The sequence below is a fragment of the Ciconia boyciana genome, chromosome 3 (assembly GCF_034638445.1).
Source record: "Ciconia boyciana chromosome 3, ASM3463844v1, whole genome shotgun sequence".
In the NCBI taxonomy this organism is placed as follows: Eukaryota; Metazoa; Chordata; class Aves; order Ciconiiformes; family Ciconiidae; genus Ciconia; species Ciconia boyciana.
The window spans coordinates 42223725-42249808 of NC_132936.1; the positions used below are offsets into that span (position 1 = coordinate 42223725).

The 26084-nt window shown below is 39.2% G+C and overlaps 1 protein-coding gene across 3 annotated transcripts; it reads left to right on the forward strand.

Moving 5' to 3' along the window:
* Positions 1-143: 143 nt before the first annotated feature.
* Positions 144-25257, forward strand: CASP8AP2 (caspase 8 associated protein 2). Of its 3 annotated transcripts, XR_012041421.1 has the most exons (11): positions 144-690; positions 2462-2537; positions 3686-3766; positions 5618-5718; positions 6932-7006; positions 8250-8365; positions 10904-13434; positions 15988-18955; positions 20770-20869; positions 22205-22382; positions 23993-25257. XR_012041421.1 is itself a non-coding variant. In XM_072855482.1 (10 exons), the coding sequence occupies exons 2-10, from the start codon at positions 2489-2491 to the stop codon at positions 22259-22261; spliced, it is 6078 nt and encodes a 2025-aa protein (XP_072711583.1). In that variant the 5' UTR covers positions 144-690; positions 2462-2488; the 3' UTR covers positions 22262-25256. The 3 variants fall into 3 exon arrangements, 2 of the variants coding, with proteins under 2 accessions (XP_072711583.1, XP_072711584.1); XM_072855482.1 differs by having other exon boundaries at positions 22205-25256; XM_072855483.1 differs by lacking the exon at positions 144-690 and adding an exon at positions 1160-1276 and having other exon boundaries at positions 22205-25256.
* The last annotated feature ends 827 nt before the right edge of the window (positions 25258-26084 follow it).

Consider the following 26084-nt stretch of genomic DNA (forward strand, 5'->3'; position numbering starts at 1 on the left):
GCCCTCCCCCGCCTCTCACGTGACGGCGCCCGTGCTAAACTACAGTTCCCAGCGTGCACCGCGCGGCGCGGCGCACGGCCGCCGTGCCAGCGGCGCCTAACTGCATGTCGGGAGGTGTAGTCGCTCAGGAGCCGCCCCCTCCGCGGGGGATGGCTCCGCTCGGGAGCGGTGCCGATCTCTCCCACTGTCTCACGGCGCTGGAAGCTGGCGTGTGCAGGGCTTCCCTTGCTGCGTCCTCGTCCTGCCCTCCTCCCCGCTTCCCACGGAGTTAACTGCCACTACTGCTGCGGGACTTGCCTATAGTGGGCCTGGTCAGGGGCCACAGGCCACGGTGCTTGCCCCGAAGCCTTTCAAATCTAGGCCACGGTGTCGGTCAGAGTCCTGGCCGAGGGCGAGCGCGGGCGGTGACTAACCCAAACAGGTGCTTCAGGCTCAGGAGGAAGGAGGCCGGCATTACGTTAGCATTTCCACGTCACCCTCCCCAGCTCCCCTCGCCGGCCGCAGCCGGCTCACGAAGCCCGAGTGCGGATCTAACGCACGAACGATGCTTCTAGAGGGGTTTGGCAGCGGGCTCGCCGAGAGCAGGAGCCGGACTTAAACCTCGGGCTTCCCGGGACAGCCGTCGGAGCTGCCTCACGACCACCCCACCGCAGCAGCGGGGCACGGCCCTCCGCGCCCAACTCGCAGCAGGTGAGCAAGCCTGTCACTCCTGCCGCTGTGCCCTTCGCCACAGCCCCGGCAGCCTCCTGCGGCCGCTCCTCTCCCCTTTCCACCCACCGCAGCCTTTACAGGAGGGCGGGTGGCCGCGGCACCGGGCTGCGTGACCAGCGCGGTCGCCTCCGGGCCGGAGCCCCTCTGCCCGCGAGGCAGGCGAAGGCGGGAGGAGCCTCGCTCGTCCCGCCCAGAGCTGCGGGGGCAGCCCGGCTTCCCGCGCTCGGGGCCGAGCGGAGGGCGGCGGCGCTGCGAGGCAGCCGAGGCTGAAGCAGGGGCCGGGCCGGGCCGGCCCGGGCCGGGGGCGCGCGGCCGGGGAGGGGCGGGGCGGCGGGGCGGGGCGCCGGCGGCCGCCTCGCGCTCCTCGCTTTGGCGCCAACTGCTTCGGGCCGGGGGGCGGGCTTTGCTGACGTCGCGGCCGGGGACGTGTCGTGCGTCTGCGGCCGTTGGCTGCCGCGACCGGGAGCCCCGCCCACTCGGCGCCCGGCCTGCGGGACCAGTGGCGGCGGCGGCGGCGACCTGCGGGGTGTCGCGGGCGGCGGGCCGCGGCGCGGCGGCTTGACCGGTGGGTGAGGGCCGCGGGCCGTGTCGGCCTGCCGAGCGGGGCCTTCCTTCTCCCTTCCCTTCCGTCCCTTCCCCTCCTCCGCCGGCCCGGTGGGGGGCTCGGTGCCGCCTCGCCCCGCGCGGGTGCCGCGCCCCTCCCTCACCACCCCTGCACGGATCCCGCCGCCCGGTTCCGCCCGGCCCGGCCTTGCCCACCGCGGGCTCTCCTGGCGCCCTGCCGGCCCCTCCCCCCGGGCGCAGCCTGCCCGCCCTGGTCCGCCGGCGGTTGCGGGGCGCGGGGTGCCACCCGCGCGGCGGCAGCTGGGGTGCCGCTCCCGGGCCACGAAGGGCGGCTCTCCCGCCCTGAGCCCGAGAGGTCCTGGGCGCTTCCGCCGTGACAGGAATTGGGGCGGGCGGGAGCCCCCTCCCGCCTGTGCAGGGAGGGTGAGGCCTGGGGAGTGGGTAAGGGCCGCTGCCTCTGAACTGGCAGGCTGCTGCTCGGCACTAGTCGGTGCCTCTGCTTGCCCCGGCACCCGAGCTTTTTTCTGTGCTCTTTTCCGTGCGGTGGGTGCCTTGGTGTTGCAGGCTGCTGCTCTCACTTCAGAGGTGCTTGTGTATCGGTGCCACAAGCGTGTGTGCTTGTAAAGTCATTCTGCAATAGCTGTTGTGGCAGATACTGTACATCCTGTGGCCCAGCATCGTCCTGTGGCCGACCATCGCTGTCTGCCTTGCTAGGCGAAATGTTTCTTGCCTGCTGCTGCTCGTTGTTGGTTTGGCTGGTGGTGTCAGATAGGGGAAACTTGCTTGTAAATGGTCAGCAGAAAAGAAATCAGAATTACCAAATCAGATTATTTTAACTGGTTAAGATATACATTCAGATAACCTGTTCACAGAACGTGGTACTCGTTTTCATACCAAAATTTCTTTCTAGGATCTTTATTTGTTACACGTGAATAAAAGATAAAGCTGAAGATCTTCTTCAGAATGCTTATTTACAGGACAGATAATTTCTTACTTTTCTTGATAGAGCTCTACATTTGTTATCTTGATGTAAGGGTTTTCTCATTCTAGTGTTGGATTTTGTTGAAGAGCAAGGGCCACAGGTAGCTCAGGTGTAACTGACTTATTTCAAGATACTTCTGGTTTATGATGATGTTCTGAAATTGTCAATTAATCTGTTGTCTTTCCTCTGATATTTTGCTCATAGATGGGGAAGCCATAGGGAGTTTGTATCATGGCAACAGATGAGAATGGACTGGGACTGTTTGATATCCGCTACGGTGGTAAGATGTGTTAGATTACTTTCTGTTTTGCAGTGAAATAACACAAGCAGTCTTATGAAAATAAATAGGTCCAAAAATAACGTAGAAAACGAAATGGAAACAATTTAAGTTGGGACAAATACTGATGCGCTTCAACTGTAATTAAATGGCTGTGGCACAGTATCAGTGTAAGCCATATCTCATTAGTACGTTTGGATTTTAAACCATAACTATGTACTTTGGATTTCTGATATGTTTTGAGGGAATGCCTGGAACTGGCCTCTCCCCTGTGTTTTACGGTGTATAATTTAACCTTCACTGTATCTTAATGAAGCATGTATTTGGATGTGTTAGGAGGTTTGTTCCTTTGTTTGCTATTTGTAAGAGCAAATGTGCTATCATCTGGTGTAGTACCAGCGATCAAGGTACTCTAACATTATTTCCAGCTCCCCAGTTGATTAATCTGGCTTATTATTTGTGAGATTCCCAGCCTCAGAAGGACTGTGGATATTGATATTTTTTTAATAGTAATAATATTTGTTGCAGAACCGGAGAGATTCACATAGAGGAGATGAGAGTGATAAGACGCATTGGAAAAAGACATGAAGAGAGACTCAGGAGATTTAGATTTAAAAACTTTTACAGAACCAGTTAGTATGTGAATAGATGGCAATACTAAAGCAAATTCTTTGAATTACAATACAGACTGTTACAATACTTTCTGTTTAGCAAGAAATGTTTCTTTCAGCAATACTGGTTTTATCATACTAATTTTTTTATTTTTGTTTCTGAGTTGTGTAACTTTTGTATTCAGTGTATTCTAGAAGACAGTTTCAAATTCAGATCAAGTTGACTTAGCTTATAATTTTAAATATTATTTGCACTTAAAGCCATTTGCTTCCTCCACAGTTCTTGTAATATTTAGGAATTCATCTTACAAGATTGTCTTTGCTCTCTGGTGACTAAAGATCTTTTCTCCACAGTAGCAGCAGCTTGCTGGTTAAAATTCCCCTGTGTTTTACTAGTCTGTGCTACTACTTTTACTACTCTCTACTGGTCTAGGATCATAGCTACGCTTATTTTATGGGAAAGTTAGAGGTTAGAGTTTACTAAACGTTTACTTTGGCCTTTTTTGGTTTTGTGTTTGTTTTTTTTTTTTTTGGCTTTAGCTGAAGCTTCCCCCTTCAAGGAAGGTGATGAGAGCTCAGTGGATATTTACGATGGCTTGGACAACGGTTTGACAGTTCCTGGTAGGTTGATTGTATCTTGCTGCTTGGCTTGCAGCATTGTAGCATCTCTGTGCTTCTTAGGCTGGTTTCAAGTAAAAAAACAGTTAGCTTTAAGTTTACATTTAGCTGGTGTAACATATGCTTCAGTGAGCTACTTCAAGACATATATGTTACACTGTATAAATACAGCAGAGAATTCTTAAATCTATTAGCTGGATGATTATAAGACAGTTTTCATGTGATACTGGCTATGTTAAGAGACTTGGGCATATAAAGGGGTGCAGAGAAACCTCAGCTATTTTCTCTATACCTTGATATAGGACATTTTACCTTGGAAAAAGCGCCTTTCTTTTGTGGTTTTTAAGTAGCTTCAGGACCAGAACCAACAGTCACTGATCACTAAATCCCCAGTGAGAGTTCCAAAACATACTTTATGTGTGATACAGTACATTCAGTAGGTCCTTTTAACCTTTTGTTACTTTCTCAATAATTTCACATGCTAATGTAAATTAGTTTCCTCTTTTAACTTCTTTGAAGGTAAGAAAGAAATGGACCCAGCATGTGTTCTTTTTTAGGAGTCTTAGTGTACTGTTCAATGAAATGCTGTTGCTAGTATTTAAACAAGTGTTTCTTTACTGACCTTACTACTGTGAGGCCATTGAATTTTTATGGAAGGGCTATACTATATCCTACAGACATAAAGCATCTATATATCTGATTCTCGCTTTCCATTTTATATTTGTTACAGCATATAAGAGTATTCTCTAAGTCTGTATTTCACATACTGAGATGCATTGTTTAGTAACTGTAAAAGATGCAAGGAGGAATAATTTAATGCAAAGCAAACATTTTATATAGTCTAGTTCTGAGGGATTTTTTTTTTTTTTAATTTAAAAAGAGGATTGGTGAGATTTTTGCTATATGCAGATACGATGTTATTTGCATGTCATTTTGCATTGTGTTAATAATACTCTTTCCATTATGGTATTGTCCAAAGGATTGAAACAGAGCTTTGATAGCTAACTTAATTTATTTGTCTGCAAATTAATCTGTATTTCAGAGGTGTCATAAGTCGCGTCCTGTCAGTAACGTGTATTTGGTGAACAGAGCACGCAGGTTGATTTGAGAAAAAAACACCGTTACCTAAATAATTGGGGTGTTTGGGTGTTGGGTTTGGGTTTTTTTATCCCATTTCTTGGAACTAAAGCAAGGAAGTTTACATTTGTGAAGGAATATGAAGCAGCAAAGAACATTTATTCAACACAAGCAGCATGATATTCAACCCCATACCAACTCTACAGTAGCTCCATTCCTCCTCCCATTTCATTCTGATTGACTGATCTGTGTTTGTGAATGTGTAGGTCACTGGCATCTGAGTATTCTTTTTCTCAATAATGTTTTTTCAACTGCAAATGTTTCCAAGGTGAAGTCTGGCCAAAAGCCGAATGAATTGTAGGTTGCACATATTCTAGCTTTCTGCTATCTATTGGCTCTGGAATTGCAGAACCTCAGATTACTGCTAAGATGTAGCCCTTCTTGCTTTCTAAATTAGGTAGATTTACTGTGAGTTAGCTTTCCTTTGACTTAAAACAACTTATTAGACAGTCATAAAATGCACCCATCTTTGTTGTTATGTGTCCTGTATATCTCTTAATTTTTCTATTCTGACAATGTTTTCAGTTGAACTTTAATTTTCATCCTTACCTTTTATGTCAATGTAAATTGTATCAAGTATTTCCGTAAAACTAACATAAATGTTGAAATTCAGGATAGGAATTTCTCCGGATAAGGTCATGTGTTTTCCTCAGTGACACAATGCAACCTGGCTAGAAAAATACCTTTTTCTTTATGTAACTGATTTTCTTTCTACAGACAATTCTGCTCCAAATTCTACACCAGCTGGAAACAGCTTGAATTTATTTGATGAAATATTAATTGAAGAAGGGACTGCAAAGGAAGCATCCTATAATGAGGTGTGTATTAATGTGACAAAAATAATTGTGGTGTTTTGGAGGTTTTTTGTTCCAAATTTTCTTGTGTAAAGTGAAAAAGATGTTGTCAGTATGCCTACATTATTGGAAAAACACTTATTAAAAAGTACTGAAAAAAACTTTTTAAATAAGTAAAAACAAGAGTGTGCTAATAAACTGTTATGTCAACAAGTTTATCAGAATAAGTGAATCTCTCACTGTGACATGGTCTGTTCTCATTTAACATCCTTTGCATGCAGTTCAGGTATCAGCTACATTATGGGAAAATGCGCCATAATTTCCTTCTAGTTAAATATCTGTTCAGACAACTGATACAAAGCTAGTCTTGACATTTCTCCCAACAAATTTTACCAGACTAAAGCAGATAGGTCATGGATTAATCTTATGTGTCATTAAGTTTTGTCCTTGAGACTGAAGACAACCATGCAGTAGAAAACTGCTTCTAGCAAATCAGCAGAACACTTATACATGTTGCATCACCTGTCCTCGTCCATAAGGCACATCTTAACTAACTTGAGCTTTGGAGTAAAAGGGACAGACATCCACAGATATAATGCACTATAGAAGAAGCAGGAGCAAAACCTCCAGGAATCTACTAAGTGATGAAAATGTCACTTCGAAAGTTTGAAAGCAGTTGACTGACAAGTATGACAATAAGGCAGTTGTCCATTCTTCTGTGAAAATTTTGTCATCATCTACTTTTAAAGAAGGGCTCGTGCCAAATGTATTTTATTTAATTTTGTGATGTCAACAGGAGCATGTCCTTTGCAGTCTATTTCTGTGGTCCAGGTTTGTTTGTAGTAACTTTTTGTTGTGTTTTTCCTTATCTGTTTTGTATTATATAAAATCTGACAAACAAGTCCCCATCTGTAGGGCTCTGAGTACTCATGCTCCTCGAAAATTGTGTCTTTAATTTCACAATAATATGGCTTCCTGTTGCTCTCTAGCCTATTATGGTTGGGCAAGCACACATAGATTTCCTCTTATCTGAGTGTTTGTGATGTTTTAGAGACTTGTACACCTGTTGGAGCATATTGAAGCTTTTTGTTTTAATATGGCTTTAGTATGTTACTTTTGGAAAAAAACAGAGCTTTGTAATATAAATTACTGTGTTAATTAACTATACATCTAGAGGAGTAACTTTTCTGTGTAATTAAGTCCACTTTTGTGCTGTGAATTCTTCTCTCTTTGACAGTTGCAGGCAGAATATGGAAAATGTCAGCAGCAAATTAAAGAGTTGATGAAGAAATTTAAGGAAATACAGGCACAGGTACTGTAGTTCAAAGGGCAGCATTGTCAAAGTTTATGTAAAGCAAACTGAATATTGCTTTGAGTGAGAGTTAATTTTATATGCTTTCCAGAATTAATCCATTGCGTGGATGGTTTGTAAAGCACCTCTGTAGGTCTTAGGAGCTTGTTCTGCCTAGGATAGTTGCTAGGATAGCCTACTGACAAAATCAGTAGGTAAATTCACTTGTTTCACGATGTTGCATGCAGTAAGACTTTAGTTGCTTAAAAGTATCTTCTGTCTCCTTAATTAGAAAATAAGCATGTCAAATGAATAGCTATCAGAAAGGTATCCGATTCTCTTGTTTTTTAAAAAATAGGTCTTTAATGCACTAGGGAGAGGGTTGCAAAAGTACCTGAGCTGTCATTAGAACTGGAGGAGGATGTCTGCGTTGCTTTAAGCATAGTGCCGTTTTGATAAGGCTGAACTGCTCTTCAACTTGAGCTAGTATCCCCATGCTGTGCCATTCTATATAGTTAGATTATCTTGGGCAATTCTGCAACACGCTCGACTGAGTATTACAGATAAGTCCCAAAGGTTCTATGCTTTGAAATGGTTCTATGCTTTGTCCTGTGACACTCCTGTATTGTTTTCTGTAAAACTTGTCTCCCTTTCTGAGCAGGATTTGCTGAGGACAATTATTAAAGAAGGGGCTATCTCTAGGATTGACAGATAGGGTTCTAGAACATCATATCTAGAAATGTTAGAATGATAGAGCACCCAAAGTTTTGATACCTTGAAAGAAACACAATTTCCCTCTTTCTCTGAAAGTGCTTAAAAGCTACATCTCTCATTTGACGTAGTGACCAGGAAAGCAATAAGTTGAGTAAAAGAATGAAGCAAAGGGGCAGATTATGATTTTTTTAGCTCTATGGTTACTGGGTTTATGGCATATTTCAGTTTTAATAAATTGTATGCTTAAAACATCTTAAATGATTACCAGGAACACAAACAGGAGCATAAATGTGAGTGATGTTTTAAAAAAAAAAAAAGAAAAGAAAAGAAAAAAAGGGCTCCTCTGGATCTCAATAATTCTGACTTAATTCTGACTTCTCCAAAACAGTTTCCATATGTTCTACTGTCAGTTTGCACATTATGGGACTTTTTTAAATGGTTGTCTTGCACTGTTTTTCATTACATGTTTGGATACCCAAGCTAATTATCATTTTTTTCCTCTCTCTCCCCCCCCCCCCCCCGCTCTCTTTTTTGTACATATTTAAAATAGAATGTCATTCTACAGAATGAAAACCAAGCTCTCAAAAAGAATATTTCAGCACTTATCAAAACAGCAAGAGTGGAAATTAACCGTAAGGATGAAGAGATCAGTAATCTCCATCAAAGGTACAACTAGACAGTGGAACTGAAAACATGCTTTTTGTCTGATGATGCTTATACACTTGTAAGAAACTTTTGTGTGTATTTTAAGTAAAACTAGTGAAGCAAATCATTACTTAATAAATAATTGCTTGTGTGGTTTAGTACTGGTACCATCAGAGGAAATAGGTATGTATCTTCTTTGCTTGATGAGGTCTTTGGTTTCTAATTAAGAAAACAAGGAGGAATCCAAAGGGTGACCATTTGCCTGAATTCTTGGTTTGTTTAATCACCCGTTCCTGGTGGGTTATCTAACCATCTTGCATGTTTCAAAGCAGATATTATGTTACACAGTTCAGCTTCAGAACTAGTCTATTTTATGGTTTCAGACATAAATTCCAAACAACAAATGAAAATAAAGAGACTATATAATGTTTTCATGGCAAGATATAAAAGCCCTGTCTCCATCAGTGGGGGACAGCAGCTAGAGAAGTCTTTGTAATTTCTGTGTACTACTAATCTTACTGTAAGGAGTTGAAAATATTAAAGTATGGATTGGAGAGTAACTGAGTTTAAGGTTTCTGAAGTGCTTGAAACCAGAGCAGGGATCCAAGATTCAGGACCCCTAGCTTATCACAAGGTCACCTGCTTGTCACTTGTGTGACATCAGCCACATCACTGGTTGGTTTGTGTTTCAGTTTGACCATTTGATATTTTCTTGCACCAAAAGGTGTCATAAAGACGAATGTTCATTTGATGTTACTGTGCTAGAGGCTATATGCATATTAACGAAGTAATTTTTTTTCTAAATACTGAAAATTACCAGGTGTGATCTGATGGAGGTCAAGAGGTTTTAAAATGTGTAACTCTTTCAGTTGATTGGCTTTCACACGATAGCTGTCATTTTCACACCTTTGAATGTAGTATTCTGGGTTTTAAATTAAATAGTTTGAAAAATGTTTTCTTGTTTTGAATACTCACCCTCATTAAAGAGTTTGGAAACTCCGTTGCAATATCTTCTGATGGTAATGAAAATTTCTGAACAAGGTATTTGATCTAGGTATTATGGAGGCATCCATCATGGAAAATTGTGGGGAAAGTGGTGCTTTGAGGTCTTCGAAGCATGCCTTCTCTGCTGCATGGTCTGTAATAAATTAGCTCATCTTAAGCAATCTACGTATCTGTAAAGACTACTTCAAAGTTATTATCTTTGAGGGAAATTAATAGTGCTTATCTCAAAAAAAAAACCAAAAAAACCAAAAACAAAAACAAAACCAAAAAAACCCAAAAACCCTACTTGGATACAATTACATTCATCACACACATATACAGATTTAATAGCCATCCTAAAGCACAGGAAAGGGTTTTGGATTACAACAGCTGTAGCATTGTTTTAGTTCAACGTTCAGTTCACATCACAATGTCACATTTTTGGAGTACAGCCAGTTGTATAAGCTGATCGTTAGATATTTAAATTTACTGTATCAGCCCATAGGAAGTGTTCAGTTTTATAAAGTAAAACCAACCCCATTTTGTATTGGAGATAAATACAGAATTATTTTACACTTGAACTGATACCTTATAACTGGACACTGAATCAGTGTAGAATTTCAGGCCAAAACCGAATGTCTGTGTGTAGCAGCCCCTTTGTCCTTGACTCTCTAAAAAGGAGCCATACATTTGGTGGTTTGCTGCCATCATTTGTTGGTATGACTTTTACTTCTGTTTACTTCTGCATTGGTTAGACACAATCATTCTTTTGACATAGTGGAGAGTATTTAAGAAGGTTGCCATTGCCTTTAACCATGTAATTTTAATGAAATGTTTGGTTGAATATGGCAGAAAAGTGTCTGTCTGGGTTTTTTTTGTTGTTGTTGTTTTTTCTGGTGAGGTAAATTTGATGAGTTCTATTAGTAATGACTAAGAGTTCAGGCCATGCAGGCTACATGTGCCCTTTTTAATTTAATTTTTTTTCTTTTTATTATGATGACCTTGCAGCAGTAGCATGTGGCCTTGATGAGGCTTGATTATTGTAATTTACTACTTGTTTTCTGTAGCTTGCAGCAAGTTCCAAACATGGTAGCTTGTTTGCTTATTGGGTAGAGTAAGCACAGTCACATTATACCTATTCTTTTGGTTGCCAGTTTACCAAATAGTGAACTATTGAATTGCTCTTTTTTTTTTTTTAAAATCACTGTAAATCACTTCAAATGCTGTAAAGAACAACTTTATTTTCCTAGGGGAAGGCTCTCTTTATTGCTGGACAATGAAATACTAATTTGAATTACTGAAATTGTTAATTAGACCCAGTACAGTATTTTTCGACAGATCTTGCTTTTTCTTTAGATGAATTTCATTTGGAAAATACCTATACAAATTATATTCTTTTAATTTGTGCTAATGGAAATTATTTAACTTCTATTTTTATCCCACATTTTTCTCAACTTGAAGCTGAAAGAAAGTATGAAAAATTTTTAGAGAGATATGGTTTCATTGCAATTTGGCTTTAATTATGTTTAAATAAATTTCAGAACTAACATGACTTTTTTTTCTTTTTATAAACAGGCTATCAGAATTTCCCAATCATCGAAGTAGCTTCACCAGAACATACCTTCCAGGATCAACTAATGGAAGGTGCTCTGAGATGTGTAAAACAAAAGATTCAAAATTCAGACCTTCTGATTTAAGTGACAGTATAAAGACAGAGCACAGAATGAAAAATGACTGTTCAAAAGATACATATCACAGTTACTCATCTCATAATACAGACAACGGGAAGTCTAGCTCTGAAAAGAGAAACACTCCGTATTTACTGAGATACCCTCCTGAAGAGCTCTGCAACGATGGTACTCATACGTGTCTACTGAACTATGACCATAGTTCCAACAAGGATAACAGAAAGGAAAGAAAAGAAATGAAAAGTAATGAACAGTATAGTAGGGGAAATGTCAACAAATACAAGAGAGAAGTACATCAGAGCACTGGAAGCAATGGTAACTCTAACAATGGTGACAGTGAAGAGAGTAATTCAGATCCTCAGCAAAAGCTGAAAACCCTTTCAGAGAAGGCTAGTAAAAATGAGTTGCAACAAAAAAGTCAGAGCATAAAACTCAAATGCAGTCCAAGTGTAGAAAGAAGAGTAGAAAGGGGTGTTTATTCCTGGGAGAAACAAACTACCGGTAAAAACAGATTTCAAACAAGAGGTGAATTGTATGCTGATGAGAGATCACAAAATTTATTAAAAAAAGACATTAAAACACATGATAAAGATGAAAAAACCACTGGCCAAAAAAATAAACCAAATGAAAAGCTTCAAGAGCAACCAAGGAGGTCTGGTAGAGGAAGTAGTCCACACTCAAAGAATGAACATTCAAAGAGTCTTCATGAATCACGTAAATGTCGCATGGAAGACTCTAGAAAAGGAAGAGACATTGACTGCAAGAGAGACAGGGGAACAAATGATTATACTTCTCGAGAAGGAAGGACTTCACCTTCTAATTCCAACAGCAGAGAGCATAAATACGCGCGCTTGAAGGAAAATAGTAGTAGATATGAATGGGAAACAGCACATTCCAAATCAGAAAGACACAGAACTGAAGAAAAAAGGAAAAGAGAAAGAGAGATTCAGGATGAAAGTAGACATTTTAGAAATGAAAGAAAAGTTGCAAAAGAGAATTCTCACCAGTCTGGAAAAGAATCCAAGAAAGGTGCAGATGTTACAAAAAGTGAGAGAAACAAGTCCTATAAGCTAGAAGAAACATACAGAGTAGCAGATGGCTTAAAAGACCATAAAATCCCCAAAACTAAAGATGATCACACTGGGATAAAAAGCAAAGACTTTAAACTTAGCTTTATGGAAAAGTTAAATTTAACTCTTTCTCCTGCTAAGAAACAATGTCTCTCTCCACCAGATGGACTTAAAACACCTTCCCAAAAGGCCACTGATGAGGGAAGTACAGAGCTCACGCTGCAGGCAGAACTGTTAGATTCTGCTCACCCTGTTAACTGTGGTCCTGCAGAGCAAGCTAATTCACAAGTTCTGGACAGTGCAGCTCAAAGCGATGTGGAACCAGCACTGCCTATTTCTGTCAATTCTGAAAATGAAGCCTTGAAAGTAGCAGCAGCAGATCCAGCACAGTCTGAAGCATTGCCAGCAGTGGCAACTGATGAAGTGAGCTCAGAAACCTTACCAGATGCAGAAGTGGGTCAGGTACAGCCCCAGGCCTTGCCAGGAGCAGCAGAGGTACTGGTTCCTGATGAGATGCAGGCTGAAACGTTGTCTGCGGCAGCAGAGGCTTGTGATTTGGTTGAATCGGAAGCCGCAGCAACAGCAGCAGCAGTGACGGATCTGAATCACCCTGAACCTTTGCCCCTGGAGGTGGCAGGGAGTATGGCAGAGTGTGAAAACTTGCCTGTGACAGTGGGTGTGATGCAGGATGAGAACATACCAGCAGCAGAAGTGGCACAATCTGAACCTGCCAGTGAAAGTATGGGAGCCGTTCCAGAGTCAGCAGCGGAGAAGAAAGAGGAAGATAAAATACGTCTAGCTGCTGACATAGAAAGCTCAGCAGACCAACCTGGCTCTCAAAACCTTGTCTTAGATGACTCGGAGGCCAGAAGTTCTGGTGACCTGGAGTCCTGTGATGTCACAGTTGATATTAGCAAAACAAAACCAGACTCTTTAATGGAAGTAGTGAAGGATGATGATCACTTGGCTGCCAAAAATGTTGAGTGTCCCATTGAGGAAAATGGTATCTGCGAAATTAATATGAGTACATCTCAGTCACCTGACAGAACTATGTTAACTGATAAGGATGAACCATTAGTTGACCAGAATGCTTGTGATGTGGAGCCAGACCTAACTGAAATCAGTACCACAGCATCTTCTCTTAGTGGTGAGATGTATCCTAGAACTAAAGAGAAAGAAACTAACCCAGTTCCTGTTGATGATGACAGCTCAATATTGAGCATTGATCTCAATAACTTGAGGTATATTCCAAAGGCAATCAGCCCACTGAACAGCCCAATGCGCCCTTTGGCTAAAGCACTTAAGATGGAAAGTCCCTGCAAAGCTCTTGTGAAGAGTTATAACAAAGGTATTTGTATATGTGTATTCTAATTTCTTTTCTACATAAAAGCTTAGAAGGTCCGTTCGTGGAAAGCAGAAATGATTTTAACTGCTTTCTCAAAAATATAAATTGTTTCTTCTTTAGCTATGTAAGTCATAGTGGTCCTTTTTGTTTATAGGGGAACTGTTTAAGAGTGCAGTCAAGATTGTAGCCGATTGAACATTAGTGCTATAAAAATTGGAGTTTGTCACTACTGACAGATGAGTTGGTTGAAATAAGAGTTATGTACAAACTTCTAAAAAAATACATATAGATTTCTTAATTGTGGTTAGTTCTGAGTAGATCTTATTAGGTTTTTCTCAGCACTTGTAGAGGCAAAAGTTATTTAGGATCATATTCTTTCAGGTATTTATTTGTGAGAAAGCTGGAGAGAGTACCTGAGACTTAATTTCTAGGAATGTCATCTAAGAGAAGGCTGTGCTCTCCATCTGAATAAATTTCAGTGTGAATTTTTATATATATTTTGTAATTGTGAGTCAGTTGGTGGGGAAAAAAGTAGAACAAATACAACATTAGTGTTTACCATTAGTGAAGTAAGAGCTAACTCCTAAATAAGATATCAGGGAGATAAAATATGGTGACAGCACTCACAGGAAAATAGGTGACCCAAAGTTTAAATGTTTTGCTTGTGTGAATTTAACTTTTCCTGTAATATCTTGCTGCAACTAACAAAAAGTTTTCATGGAAGTTTAGTTTTCCTACTAGAAGAGGAATGGTAGAGCGGCATTTAAATCCTTGTTCTTATGTTTTGGAGCATAATCCTTATGTCTTTTTGCAAATCTTAGTGTGGTTTACTCTGGAATTCTGTCTCTTGTGCTTGAGACAGCTACTTTCTTAAGTGCAAATTCCTTTAGCAGTTTATATTTCATTCCTACAGCAGTTTATATTATTTGAAATATCTGGGGAGACACGAGAGCTTTGGGATCAGAGTAGATGAACATCAAATAAAAGTATTTTTCTAATTTTGTAATGTTTCCCTGAGTTACTTATTAGAGGAATCCATCCTGTGCAGAAATTGCTACTAAATTACAAAGCAGTGATTTTCAGCTCTGAAGGTAGATGCCTAGTTGTCTTTGTGATCTGACTAATGATATGCATGTCAAATGTTCTGCATCTGTTAAATTGATAGGAGGCTATGGTTTCTCTTGGCCTTGAAATTCAGTACTCACCTCTCTACTGTTCTGCAGAACAGGGGTACATATATTAATACCGTAATTTGACCACTTTCATTTTATACTTTGGTTTGTCAGAATATTGAAGTGATTAGTTTGAGAAGGTATTGATCCTTGTAAAACTGAAATGGAGGCAGTGATGGAATAGGTTTTCGCTCCTGTAGAATCCGTATAAAGTAAACATTTTCAAATGTTGCTTTAAAGTATTAATCACAAGTTCATTTTTTATGGGGAGCAATTTAGATATGTTCTTTTATGACATAAAATGTTTGTTAGAGTCATTAAGCAGTCTAATCTATGTGCAAGTGAACATAAGAGTGTTTTATTAACTAGGGTGCCCAGCAAGCCTAAAATTAACTGCAAATCTCCTTAATCAATACATATGCACTTCAGTGGAATTTTTGTACAATGGAAATGAGCTTACCTTTTCATCTTTTGTAACATACGGCTTTGTAGCTGACTGTAATTGCTTATTTTTCCTAACAAAATAGCATTTGGTTTGAATTTTAAAGAATGCTTAAATACATATTTAATGATATCTCAGAAATATAAAACATTTAATAAACTTATTTGTGAGGCGGAGTAAGGCATACTACATTTGGCAGAACTTTAGCCTTTCCTCTCGCATATGTCAGTACCTATACCTATCATTCAGGAACCTGAACTGGAGGGTTTCTCCAACATTTCTGAGAAAAAAAGCTTTTTGTGCTGTGGTGCTTAGTTACAGTGCTGGTAATTTTAAATGCATCAAAAACTGAAATAGATAATCATGTGTACAGTGCCTAGTACTCTTTTTGTTTAGTAAGTTAGTTTATTGAAAGACTTGATTATTTAAGTAGTACCTTTTTACCAGCCCTGGAAAAGATAGTTGAATGCAAACATTAATAGGTCATTTGTACTGCTCATTTTGTTTTCATTGTGAAACTGCTAAAAGAAAACCAAGTATTGTATGTAAATGTTAGTCCATAATGATGTTAAAGTTAAAATTCAGCTTGTGCAGTGTTCAGAAAACTTGCTAAAGTGAATGGAAAGAAGGTCAAAACTGACGGAAATTGCTAGATTTTTCTGTTTTCAAGGGATGTATTTGTGAGATAGATCACATGTTTTTGGTGAAATGTTGAGGTCTTATTTGCCCTTTGAAGCTCAGAAAAATCCCATTAAACTAGCAGCTGCTGAAGCAAACCTCCCAAACTTGTTCTAGCTCAAACTTCCTGAGTTGTCATTGGCAGTTTCAAACAAACAGTTCTGAATGGTCACTTTACAGAAGAGAATCTTCCAGGTTTTTCTGAAAATGTCTGTTTATAATTGTCTTCTTTATGGTGATTTGGAAACTGTTTTGTTTTTATAGATTTAGTTCCTGAAAGTACGGTTGTCATCTGTCCCTCAAAGAATTTGTCAAAGGAGGTAAACAAAGAAAATCAAAAGCCAGTTAGCATGTCTGATGAACACTTAGAGATGGAGTCCCAGCTGAGTATCTCTTCAGATGAAATAGAAGAAGGAGAAATCATAAGTAGTGATGAAGATGAAGAAAAATCTAAACCAGAAAGATGCTCTGAAAAGACAAAAAAGTCAAGACCAAAAGCTTCTCCTGAGACACGAAATTTGACCAGCAGTCCGCAGAATCAAAAGAGCAAAACTGTGTGTTGCAATGAAGATAATGCAAAATTTGTTTCTGTGAAAGTAAGTACAAAGAAGAACAGAGAGAGGCATAAAAGTCAGACTTTCAGATCTTCAAAGGATATGAAGAAAAATAAAACTGTGAGCATTGCTTGTCTTGAAAAAATAGTTCATGTTATTGTTGAACCTTCAAATGTACAAGAAATCATGCAGATGCTAAGAGCTATACGAAAGCAGATGAGGAAAAATTATATGAAGTTCAAGGTACACTTCCCAGTTCAGCATTTTCACAGAATTGTAGAATCTGGTATGATAAATTTTACATCATTAATAAAATACTTGAACTTTTCCAAGATGTCTACATTAGGTGAGACATTAAAATTAAATATCTGTGATATTATAGAGTCCAAACTTAAGCAAGTTAAGAAGAATGCAATAGTCGACCGTCTTTTTGAACAACAGGTATCAGATATGAAAAAACAGTTATGGAAATTTGTGGATGAACAGCTTGATTACTTATTTGAAAAGATAAGGAGAATTATAATAAAACTATGTGATGTGGTAAATGTGGGCAATGAGAGTGAGGAAGGGAAGTTTGAAAGAGCAGGAAAGCAAAAACACAGAATCAGTCATAAAAATGATGTGCAAAGATCTAGAAAAAAGTCCCTGAAAGCCAGATCTCAAAAGCCTGAAGAATATATCCTTTCGAAGCAAATTGTGGATTATCAACGACCTAAGTGTCACCATGAGAAAAATAAAACAGATGTACCAAAACCTGCCTTTACGAAATGTCTTAACTCCATTGATAACACGAGGAATTCCCAAAGCAAAGTGCACCTCTCTAAAGAGAATAATGTGCAAGGCACTCTCACTCCATTGAAGGGTGTAAAATATGAAAAGGAAGGATTCCAGCTATCCAGAGATGCTAACAAGTCTGATCTTAGTTATGAGCTTCTCACAGAACAACAAGCGTCCAGTCTTACATTTAATCTTGTAAGCGATGCTCAAATGGGTGAAATTTTCAAAAGCTTATTGCAAGGTTCTGATCTCTTGGAAAAAAATGGTGGCAGTATCGACAGACATGAGTGGGAATTCAGGACACCGGAAAAACAGTTTTTAGACAGTCATAAATGCAGAGGTAATACGGCTGGACTGGTGCAAGAGATTGCTCCAAAGGAGGCTTGTGTGGAATCTCGACCAGTAGAGGATATTAACTGGCCTATCGTTTCACCTGTAAGAGCTCCCTCTTTAACATCTAGACTTCAGATGTCTGTTGATCCAGACGTACTAGATGAAAGCTGTATGTTTGAGGTTCCTACAAATACAGCTTCATGCAAAGAAGATGAATGCAGTTTACAAAAGAATAAATCATTTGTTTCTTCTATCCTCCTTGAAGATTTGGCTGTTTCCTTAACTATCCCATCACCTTTGAAATCAGATGCTCACCTCAGCTTCCTAAAACCTGAGAACAATTCTAGCTCAACTCCTGAGGGTGTTCTCAGCGCACATTACAGTGAAGATGCACTTCTTGAAGAGGAGGATGCCACTGAACAAGACATTCATTTGGCTTTAGAATCTGATAACTCAAGCAGTAAATCAAGTTGTTCTTCATCATGGACAAGTCGGCCTGTTGCTCCTGGTTTTCAGTGTCGCCCGAGCCTACCAATGCAAGCAGTAATCATGGAGAAATCCAATGATCATTTTATTGTAAAGATCAGACGTGCAGTACCATCTACCTCACCAGCATCTGATCACATGGCTTCAGTGAAGGAAGCACGGGCATCCTCAACCAAGAATGAAAAAGAAGAAATGAGAAGTGGGGAAAAAGAAAAAGAAAGGGACAGTCAGAGTGCCACAGCAGCCACCGTGCAGGAAACTGTCAAACTAGATCTGGTTAAGACGGATCAGTTGCCTCATGTCAGCACTGGACAAGAACAAAATCCTGCCTTACCTCAGCCTCTAAAGGAGTCGTGTAACAGTATTGGAAAGGAAGAAACTACTGGGTTGCTTGGACCCTGTAGAAACTCTTCAAACACAGAGAGCTATGACACTGAAAGCCCAAATGAAGGCTCTGAGCAATGTCAGACACACAAATTGAAAGTATCTGAAAAAGTAAATGAAATGGGTGTTAGATCTCAAGCTTCTTTTCCTGCTGGATGCAGTGTAGAGTCATACATAGACTTAACAGATGATATTGTTAGTGAAACTTCATGCCTTGCAGTGGAATCCACTGCAGATAACAGGACTCAGGAAACTTCTACAGCTAACTCAGAAAGCAGTGATAAAAAGGAAGAATTGGAAGAGTGTTCTGATGCATTTATAGACTTAACAGAAGAGCTTTCCAATGAGACTGTAGCAGGTGAATGTAATCTTGAAACAAAATCCACTTCAAATACTGATGTAGGGTGCCAGATAAGTATAGATGATAAAACTAGTAAAAAAAGAAAAAAGGAGGCTGTCAGAGAGAATTCCAACTCAAAAAGGCAACGAAAAGAAACTGAATCAGCAGGTGAAGGGGGCGATGCAAGTGATGTGAAACCTGAAGAGGTAAATTCAGCACCCAAACGATGTTCCAGTAAGAAGAATGAGTTGCAGCAGAACAAAGACTCTTCTCCTTTGGCTTCGTCTGTATCATCACCTAGTCTGTATGCCAAAAACATCATCAAAAAGAAGGGAGAAGTAGTAGTTTCCTGGACAAGGTAATTTCTGATTTGATCTGTTTGATTGTTTTACGTGTTTTTTTTTTTTAAACTACGTGATATACTGAAAAGTGGGAAGAAAAGGATATTTAGCTGATGGCTGAAGTTACTTGGTAGCTCTACATCCTTCTGTAAACAGTGAAGTGGGAGCCTCTTTCTATCTGTGCAGGATGGCTTTACGAGATGGATGTTTTCTCTTAGAGTACTGCTGAAAGGTGCCAAAGTCTATATTAGCCTTTTTCTATAACAGTTGTCCAGAGTAAAACAAATTTAAGAGATGGACTGATTTCATGTGATCCTGTTAGCAGGATTGGAACATAAAAATTTTTAGTCATTTCTTAGGTAGGTTAAAGAAGGTGGCTTCCATACATCATAACTAATTCCATTGCTTACCCAGATCTCCCAAAACAAGAGTACTTTTTGCTTTTGTTTTTAAAACTTATATGCTAAGGTAACAAGACCTACTATATTGCACTGTCTGTAATTTTTGTTTCCCCTGCCATTTCCTTTCCTGTCCAAAATTTCCAGCCAGGCTTGGTAGGGGATGGAAGTCCTTGATGTTACTACAAGGCCTGGAAGCATTGGTGACTGGGTAAAGGGGAGCAGCTAAAGATTTCCCCTGCTGAGAGAAGGCATAACAGCAAACCTTTTTCTGTTTTGGGGTCTACGCTGCTCAATCTGCAGAAAAGTACTAGTCAATAATTCAGACCATACTTTCCAGTTAGTAGGATGTGAGTGACAAATGAGGTGCCTGTATGTGTTGAAGATACATGCAAAGTTATTGTGGTGTATTCTTATCCTTAAGAGACTACCATTAGCAGGTTTTCTTGTTCTTGCTACAACTTGATACAACCAACACTTTATAAAGGGGCTCCTAAAATTTTCAGGACAGACTTTTCTGAACTATAGGTCAGATATAAAGTAAGTTTCTAGGTAGTATTTTAAAAGAAAATAAACTCCTTCATGGAAGAAAGACTGCGAAAGCTAATACAATTTTTAACATGCAAACCAGTGAGATAGGAAGAGATTATTACAGTTTTCCTTATGAATATGACTAGGTTTTCTGTGTCACAGTCTTTGTGCATCTTTGAACTATGCCTAAAAAAAAAAAGTTTATTTAAATAACTAGTCACTACATTTTTCTTTGAGGAAATTAAATATAATTTATTGGAATATGGCATGTTTCAACCAAAGATACATAGTAGCTACTGTGTAATGACTGTGTCTATATAAATTGTACATATACCTAAATTCATTAATGAGACAAACAGCAAATTGGTGATATGCTTAAGAATAGCGTATCCTGGTCCTTTATTCTCATGTGAACAGTAGATGTGCTTGAGTATGTTTGTTATATTGGGCCATGTACAGAAGTCAGACACCTCTCTGTTTAATCTTTGGACGTCGGTGGGCGTTAGGAGAAAGACGCTGCCTGGCCATGCAAACTGAGGCAAGTCTGCCTAGAACTGCTGGCCCCTGGTGAATTAATGAGTTCTTTTCAATTCAAGTTTAAATGTCTACTTTAGAAGCTTAAAACTCTTTTTGATGACTTTGATTTTGGGCTAACTCTATTGCAATAATCTTGCTCTTCCTAATAAGGTAGCATAATCTCCGCTACCACTTGTTTGTACTGACTCTGTTACTCTGTGCTGGTAGAGGGGACGATCCTCCATAAGTTCATTGCTGCTGTTTGAACTCATGTTCCGTAGTTTGGAAATACTCAGAATTTTATATATACCTGTATGTATTTTTGTGCTTGTGTGCATGTACACATATGTATGTATTAATATTTAAAAAATGCATTTTTGCTGTAGAAATGATGACCGAGAAATTCTACTGGAATGTCAGAGAAAAGGACCATCAAGCAAAACCTTTGTTTCCTTAGCCACTAGGCTGAACAAAAGCCCAAATCAGGTAGGTGTTATCATTCTTACATTTGATAACAACTATGTTGCTACATTTATGATTGCAGTTGGACAAAAACCTTTGGAGATTTTCTGCTAATTTGGAGTTGTTTTTTCCTCATGTCTTTTGTTGGGGAGTTCTTGAAAAAAGAACCTTAGATTCTCCCAGTTGTTACTTTTTAAAATGTACATTATAGGGATATTATGGTCCAGGGATTCTTCAGTACCTGTTTGATTGGTACCTTGAAACTGCTGTGTCCAGTCATAAGCCAGGGACAACAGGAGTGTTGCTATTGTTGGATCAGCGCTTAGATAAGGAAAGGTAATTTGGAGAGTCCCAAAGCCTTTGCACACATTTAATAAATTAGAAAAGGATTAAAATTAGAGCTGGAAAAAAATACCAGGATTTTGCAGAAAGGACATTTTTCGTGAGAATGTTTCCTTTTTTCCTTCACTGTTTAATTAAGAAACTTCAAAAGACACAGATGTCAAATTGATGTAGAACATTTCCAGAGGTTTGCATATAACTTTGTACTTGTCTTGAATTGCTATCTTAATCTCTATCCTGCAAATCTAAAATGGGAGAAACACCCATTTGAGTAAGTTAAGAAATCCTGTGTGCTCAGGATTTGGCTTTTAGGATGTTGTGTTTTATCGTTACAGAGTCTTTGTGGGGTTTAGAAGCTGTTGGTGTGGATAGTTGGATAAAACAGTGTTATCTGTGCATTTATGCCACTCTTCCCAGTTAGCTATTTGGTGGATGGTAGATATGCTATAGAAATATGCATATAGTGATAAGAAATACTAACTTAAAATTGAATGAGGTCGCTATGTAAGCTGTAGCTGTGCTCAACAAAAAGATGTTTGACTCTCATCTATAGACCAGTTTTGTAAAATCCTTAGTAGGCAGGTTACTCCATGCTAAGCCATAAATACCTGAAGCAACAGTTGTACAAGAGGGTAGAAAATAATAATGTGCTTTTTGTGGAGTACAAAATAAGCTTTTGTCACATTTGAATCTTACAGTTATACCTGGCAAAATTCAAGTCTAATTGACTTGAAGCCCTCATTTTTTTCCTCCTTGTTGTAAGGAAACCTGTATTAAACCAGTAGTTGGCTCTAGCTCTCTGCGATTAACCTGGAGGCTATTTCAGATGTCAACAGTATAGGAAGACTTCCTACATCCAATTAACCTGTTAAGAGTGCTCCTAAAATTCTATCCTAAAATTTATTGGAAGCAAATAAAAAACAAAATAGTGGTCTTTTTTTAAAAAACTTTATGCTGTCAGATCAGTCTGTCTTGGTAGGTGTGGAAATGATGTGTCTTTTTTTTGTCCTCCATTAGGTTTCAGAAAGATTCAAGCAGTTAATGAAGCTGTTCAAGAAATCCAAGTGCAAGTAAACTAACCACCAAGTTGCTTCGTGGTTACAGGGTTTAGCTGTTACCAGTAACGATGGACTACAACCACTGCATTCATACGGTGGGATTAGTGGGAGATATCCAAGTCAGAATACTAAGTTTGGTAAATCTGATGCACTGTTAATTACTTACTTCCCTGTCCATGTTTCCTCCAAAGTGCTTTATCAGAATAACACAGAGGGAACTACAAACAAACTGGCTAGGAAAGAACGCACACGTACAAATGGAGCAGTATCATTTAAAGGGGGTGACATCTCCTCTTGGTTAAATGCGTTCTGTAAGCAAAGACAAGGGCGTGCAGTCAAGTGAAAATGGTAGCTCTTGCTTAACTTGTCAGAAGTACTGAATATGGTGATGTTGAACTATGATTTTAAGATGCAAAACTGCTTTGCAATCCAGTTGGTAGATAATCCTGGAAAAAGACAGGTACGTCATCTTGGTTACCTTGAAACATATTTTAATAAGTTAGGCCTTTTTTTCTTTTAAAGTAAGGTAGGGCAATGATAGCAGTAATTCCAAAAGCTGCTTATCTAGTAATTGGATTCTGATGGTAAGGAGTAGGTGGTTCTTGCTTCTTTGTCAGTTGCTCATAGTGGGTTTCAAGGCGAGAATCGGGCACTGAGCGTAGGGTTTGTCTTCAACTTTAAGCACATTATCTAAGCCATTTCTTAATGACTCCAGTGTTCAACAGAGATGAATGAATGTATCTTAGAGGCTGCCCATCTGTCGTCATTGACAATGGAGAAAACCTAAGCCAATTGTCTAGTCTAGACCCCTAACTTTTTGATTTTTTTAAGTCGAATAAAATGAATCCCAACCTCTGTGAGAGAGTGAAGCCAGTCATTAATGCAGTGACCAGTTTTCTGGTTTCTTTTAAATTATGAAATGCCGTAATGAGTATTCATTTACAAAGAACTGTCTTGCAGTTAAAAATGTTTTGCAGTTCTGATGCTATTTAAAAAGACGTAGTATTGAATTTTGAATAGTTGTTTGGTTTTTTTTCCATGAAAAATGTATTGGAACTTTTTTCAATTTTTTTTTTTTTTTTTTTTGTTTGGAAAAGGCTAATATGTTTTTTGGCTCCAAATTACATCTGGGAAAGGTACTTAAGTAAGGTCTTCAACATAATAAATGCTCTGTTTTGTTAAAAAAAAAAAAATATTGACAAGTGATTATATTTTTAAAATTAATTTAGAAACAGACCTTTACAGTTTTATAAAATGTGACTTTATACTTACTAACCAGGAGAAAAACTTTTCTGTAAAAAACAAGCAGTTTCAAAAGCTTGTCAACTTGGCATGTTTTGACAGCAATTGTATCTATCTTTACAAATTGTTTAGTACATCAGAAATTCATTATGTTCTATTTTAAAGAACTCTTATAACTGCTTCCAGTTTTACTAGTACATACTAAAAGTGTGTGTGTATATATGTATACACACACACATCTCCTATATATTGATGCTTTGTCCCAAATTTTTAAGAAGTTGATTTTTGGGGTTTTTTTTCTTCCCCCTAAGAAACATTCATGGAAGTTGCACAGGTTTTTGTATTATGAATTAATTGATGTTTGAGGTTTTATTCTTTATTGAGGATCGGAATTGCTGTAGTCTTTATTCAGTGAGAACATCTGCTGAGTTTAGTTAGACTTCATTTAAGAGCCCCACCTAAGTGCATTGCCTTTCAACTTGGATTAAATTGGCTTTTTTTTCAGAATCCAGTGACCACTTCTTCAGTTTCAGCATAATGTTTTTTTGTTGCCTCCCCAACTAATGGGATGGACTTCTCATTCTAATAAACCATCAGATAATTTGTCCATGATGTTGCCACTGACACCTTTGGAGTACTGTAAACGTGACCTATGGAATGGATTGTCATGCTGCCAAACAGGGGATCATCCTTGTTTTAGGCAGTGCTCTGGAAACTGTTACAAGGAGTGACTTGAGCAGGTGATGATGTCAGTTCTCGCAGTCTTCCATTTTATGTGCTTGCTTTTAAAACGTTTACTTTTGATGATCAAGTGTCATCTTCCATGCTACGCCAGCAGGGCCTAGCGATTCCAGTGGGGGATTGGTGTGCCTACCCATGCTTGTTCTTAACAAACATTTGTGAAAATTGTTTACTTATTGGAGATTTAAATCTAACTGAGTCTGTTCTCAGACTAGTCAGTTTGCAGAGTAGCGTTCATGTTTGTGGAAAAATCAGACTCTACTAAGAGCATTCTTTTAAACATATCCTTAGAGATCAAAACGTGCACAGTACTGAAGGCACTGAGGGAAGTAGCTTCTCTCCACTTAAGTGCTTCCTCTCTGTCTCGAAAAAGCAGGCAGTATTTTATTAGGAAGTTGTTTATTCCTTGTCTGTGTTTATTTACTTTCTTATCTGTACAGGTGATGGGGGGGTGGGGTTTGACTGTTTTGGTTCTGACTTGGATTCCTTTTTTGTAAATTATGAAACTTTTTTTAAAGTTCTGCCTATTGTAAGTATGTGTACAGGTTCCTAAATGGTCATGTAAAATATCTGATATGTGTATATATATAAATATATGTATAAAAATAGAGAGAGCTTTGTTTAGCCAAAGATGATTTTTTTAACTATATAAAACTCCAGGTTTATTTTGTATAAACTAAATAGTTTGCTTACTGTAAGAGTAATGCAAAAAATAAAACTGTAAAATTCACACACATATCTTCTTGTTGAACAAAGGTTGGCTTGGAGTGGTTTTGTACCATTGTTTGTAATTTATTTCTCCAACAAGAATTTTGATACATATATGCAAAATGTACTGTATGTAAATCTACAGTCTTATTTGTGAAACCTCAGGTAAATGAAAACATTTTCTAGAACTGTTGGCTAATGGCTTGACAACTACAAATGCTGTGAAGCAGCATTAAAATTGACTTCTGTTAGTTTGTATAAATGAGTAGCTATGTTGATGTTCTGGCCAATAAACACGGAAACAATCAGCTGCTGCTCTGATGCAATTACTGCTCTGAATACATACTGCTTATCTTTTGATGGACATGACTGGATCAGAAATTGGACAATTTCACAAACTCCATAAAGCTTTTAAACCACAATTAGAACCTACAACTTTCCTCTTTTTTCTAGAAACATTGGTTAGTGTTGAGTGGAACATTACAAAGGAGAAAGACCTTCTTGTATCCAAGGCTTTTCATTGGAAGAGTAGAGCTGGCAGCCCTTTGAGAGTCTTACTCCAATTAGCTATTGAGGAATAGGTCTGCTTCTATACAACAGACATATTTTTACAGGATTCAGTTTAAAAACTCTTAATGGAAATTTTCCAAAGAGGAAATTCAGAGAGCAGTGTTTACGGAGATGTGCATAATAGTGAAATCCTAGAACATTGGGTATTGAATTTTGAAGGATTCTCTCTAAGGCATAGTCTGTTGCCAACTAACTGTCTACACATAACAGTTGACCGGACTAAAGGCGTTTCTCTCAGGTGCCAATCCAGCAACCCATAGCTATTTACAATAAGTCTTTCCTCTAATTGTCTTCACTCTATGTAAAGAGTGCTCCCAGAAGGAGCAAGTCCAGTACCCGTAATGTTTGTCTGTAGTAAAATGGAAAAGTCTGCAAGTTCAAGTGAGGTGACTTTTTTAATAAACCAAGGGGTTTCTAACTAGTCAGGTTACGTTCTACATGCAGTCGTTTCGGCTAAAGGTGGGTAAAATTCTGCAGTCTCATCTGGCATTTCAGTATGCCTATACCTGAATTGCTTCAGCCACGGCCTGTTGTCTCGCTCACTGTTCCACATGCATTGGCTTTAGAGTTTTATGATG

Bases quoted from the DNA above. Each gene is read 5' to 3' on its own strand.
- CASP8AP2 (XM_072855482.1), top strand. From the start codon at position 2,489: ATGGCAACAGATGAGAATGGACTGGGACTGTTTGATATCCGCTACGGT. The intron at 8,366-10,903 runs GTACAACTAGAC...TTTTATAAACAG, and splicing joins ATCAGTAATCTCCATCAAAG to GCTATCAGAATTTCCCAATC. The intron at 20,870-22,204 runs GTAGGTGTTATC...GTCCTCCATTAG, and splicing joins TGAACAAAAGCCCAAATCAG to GTTTCAGAAAGATTCAAGCA.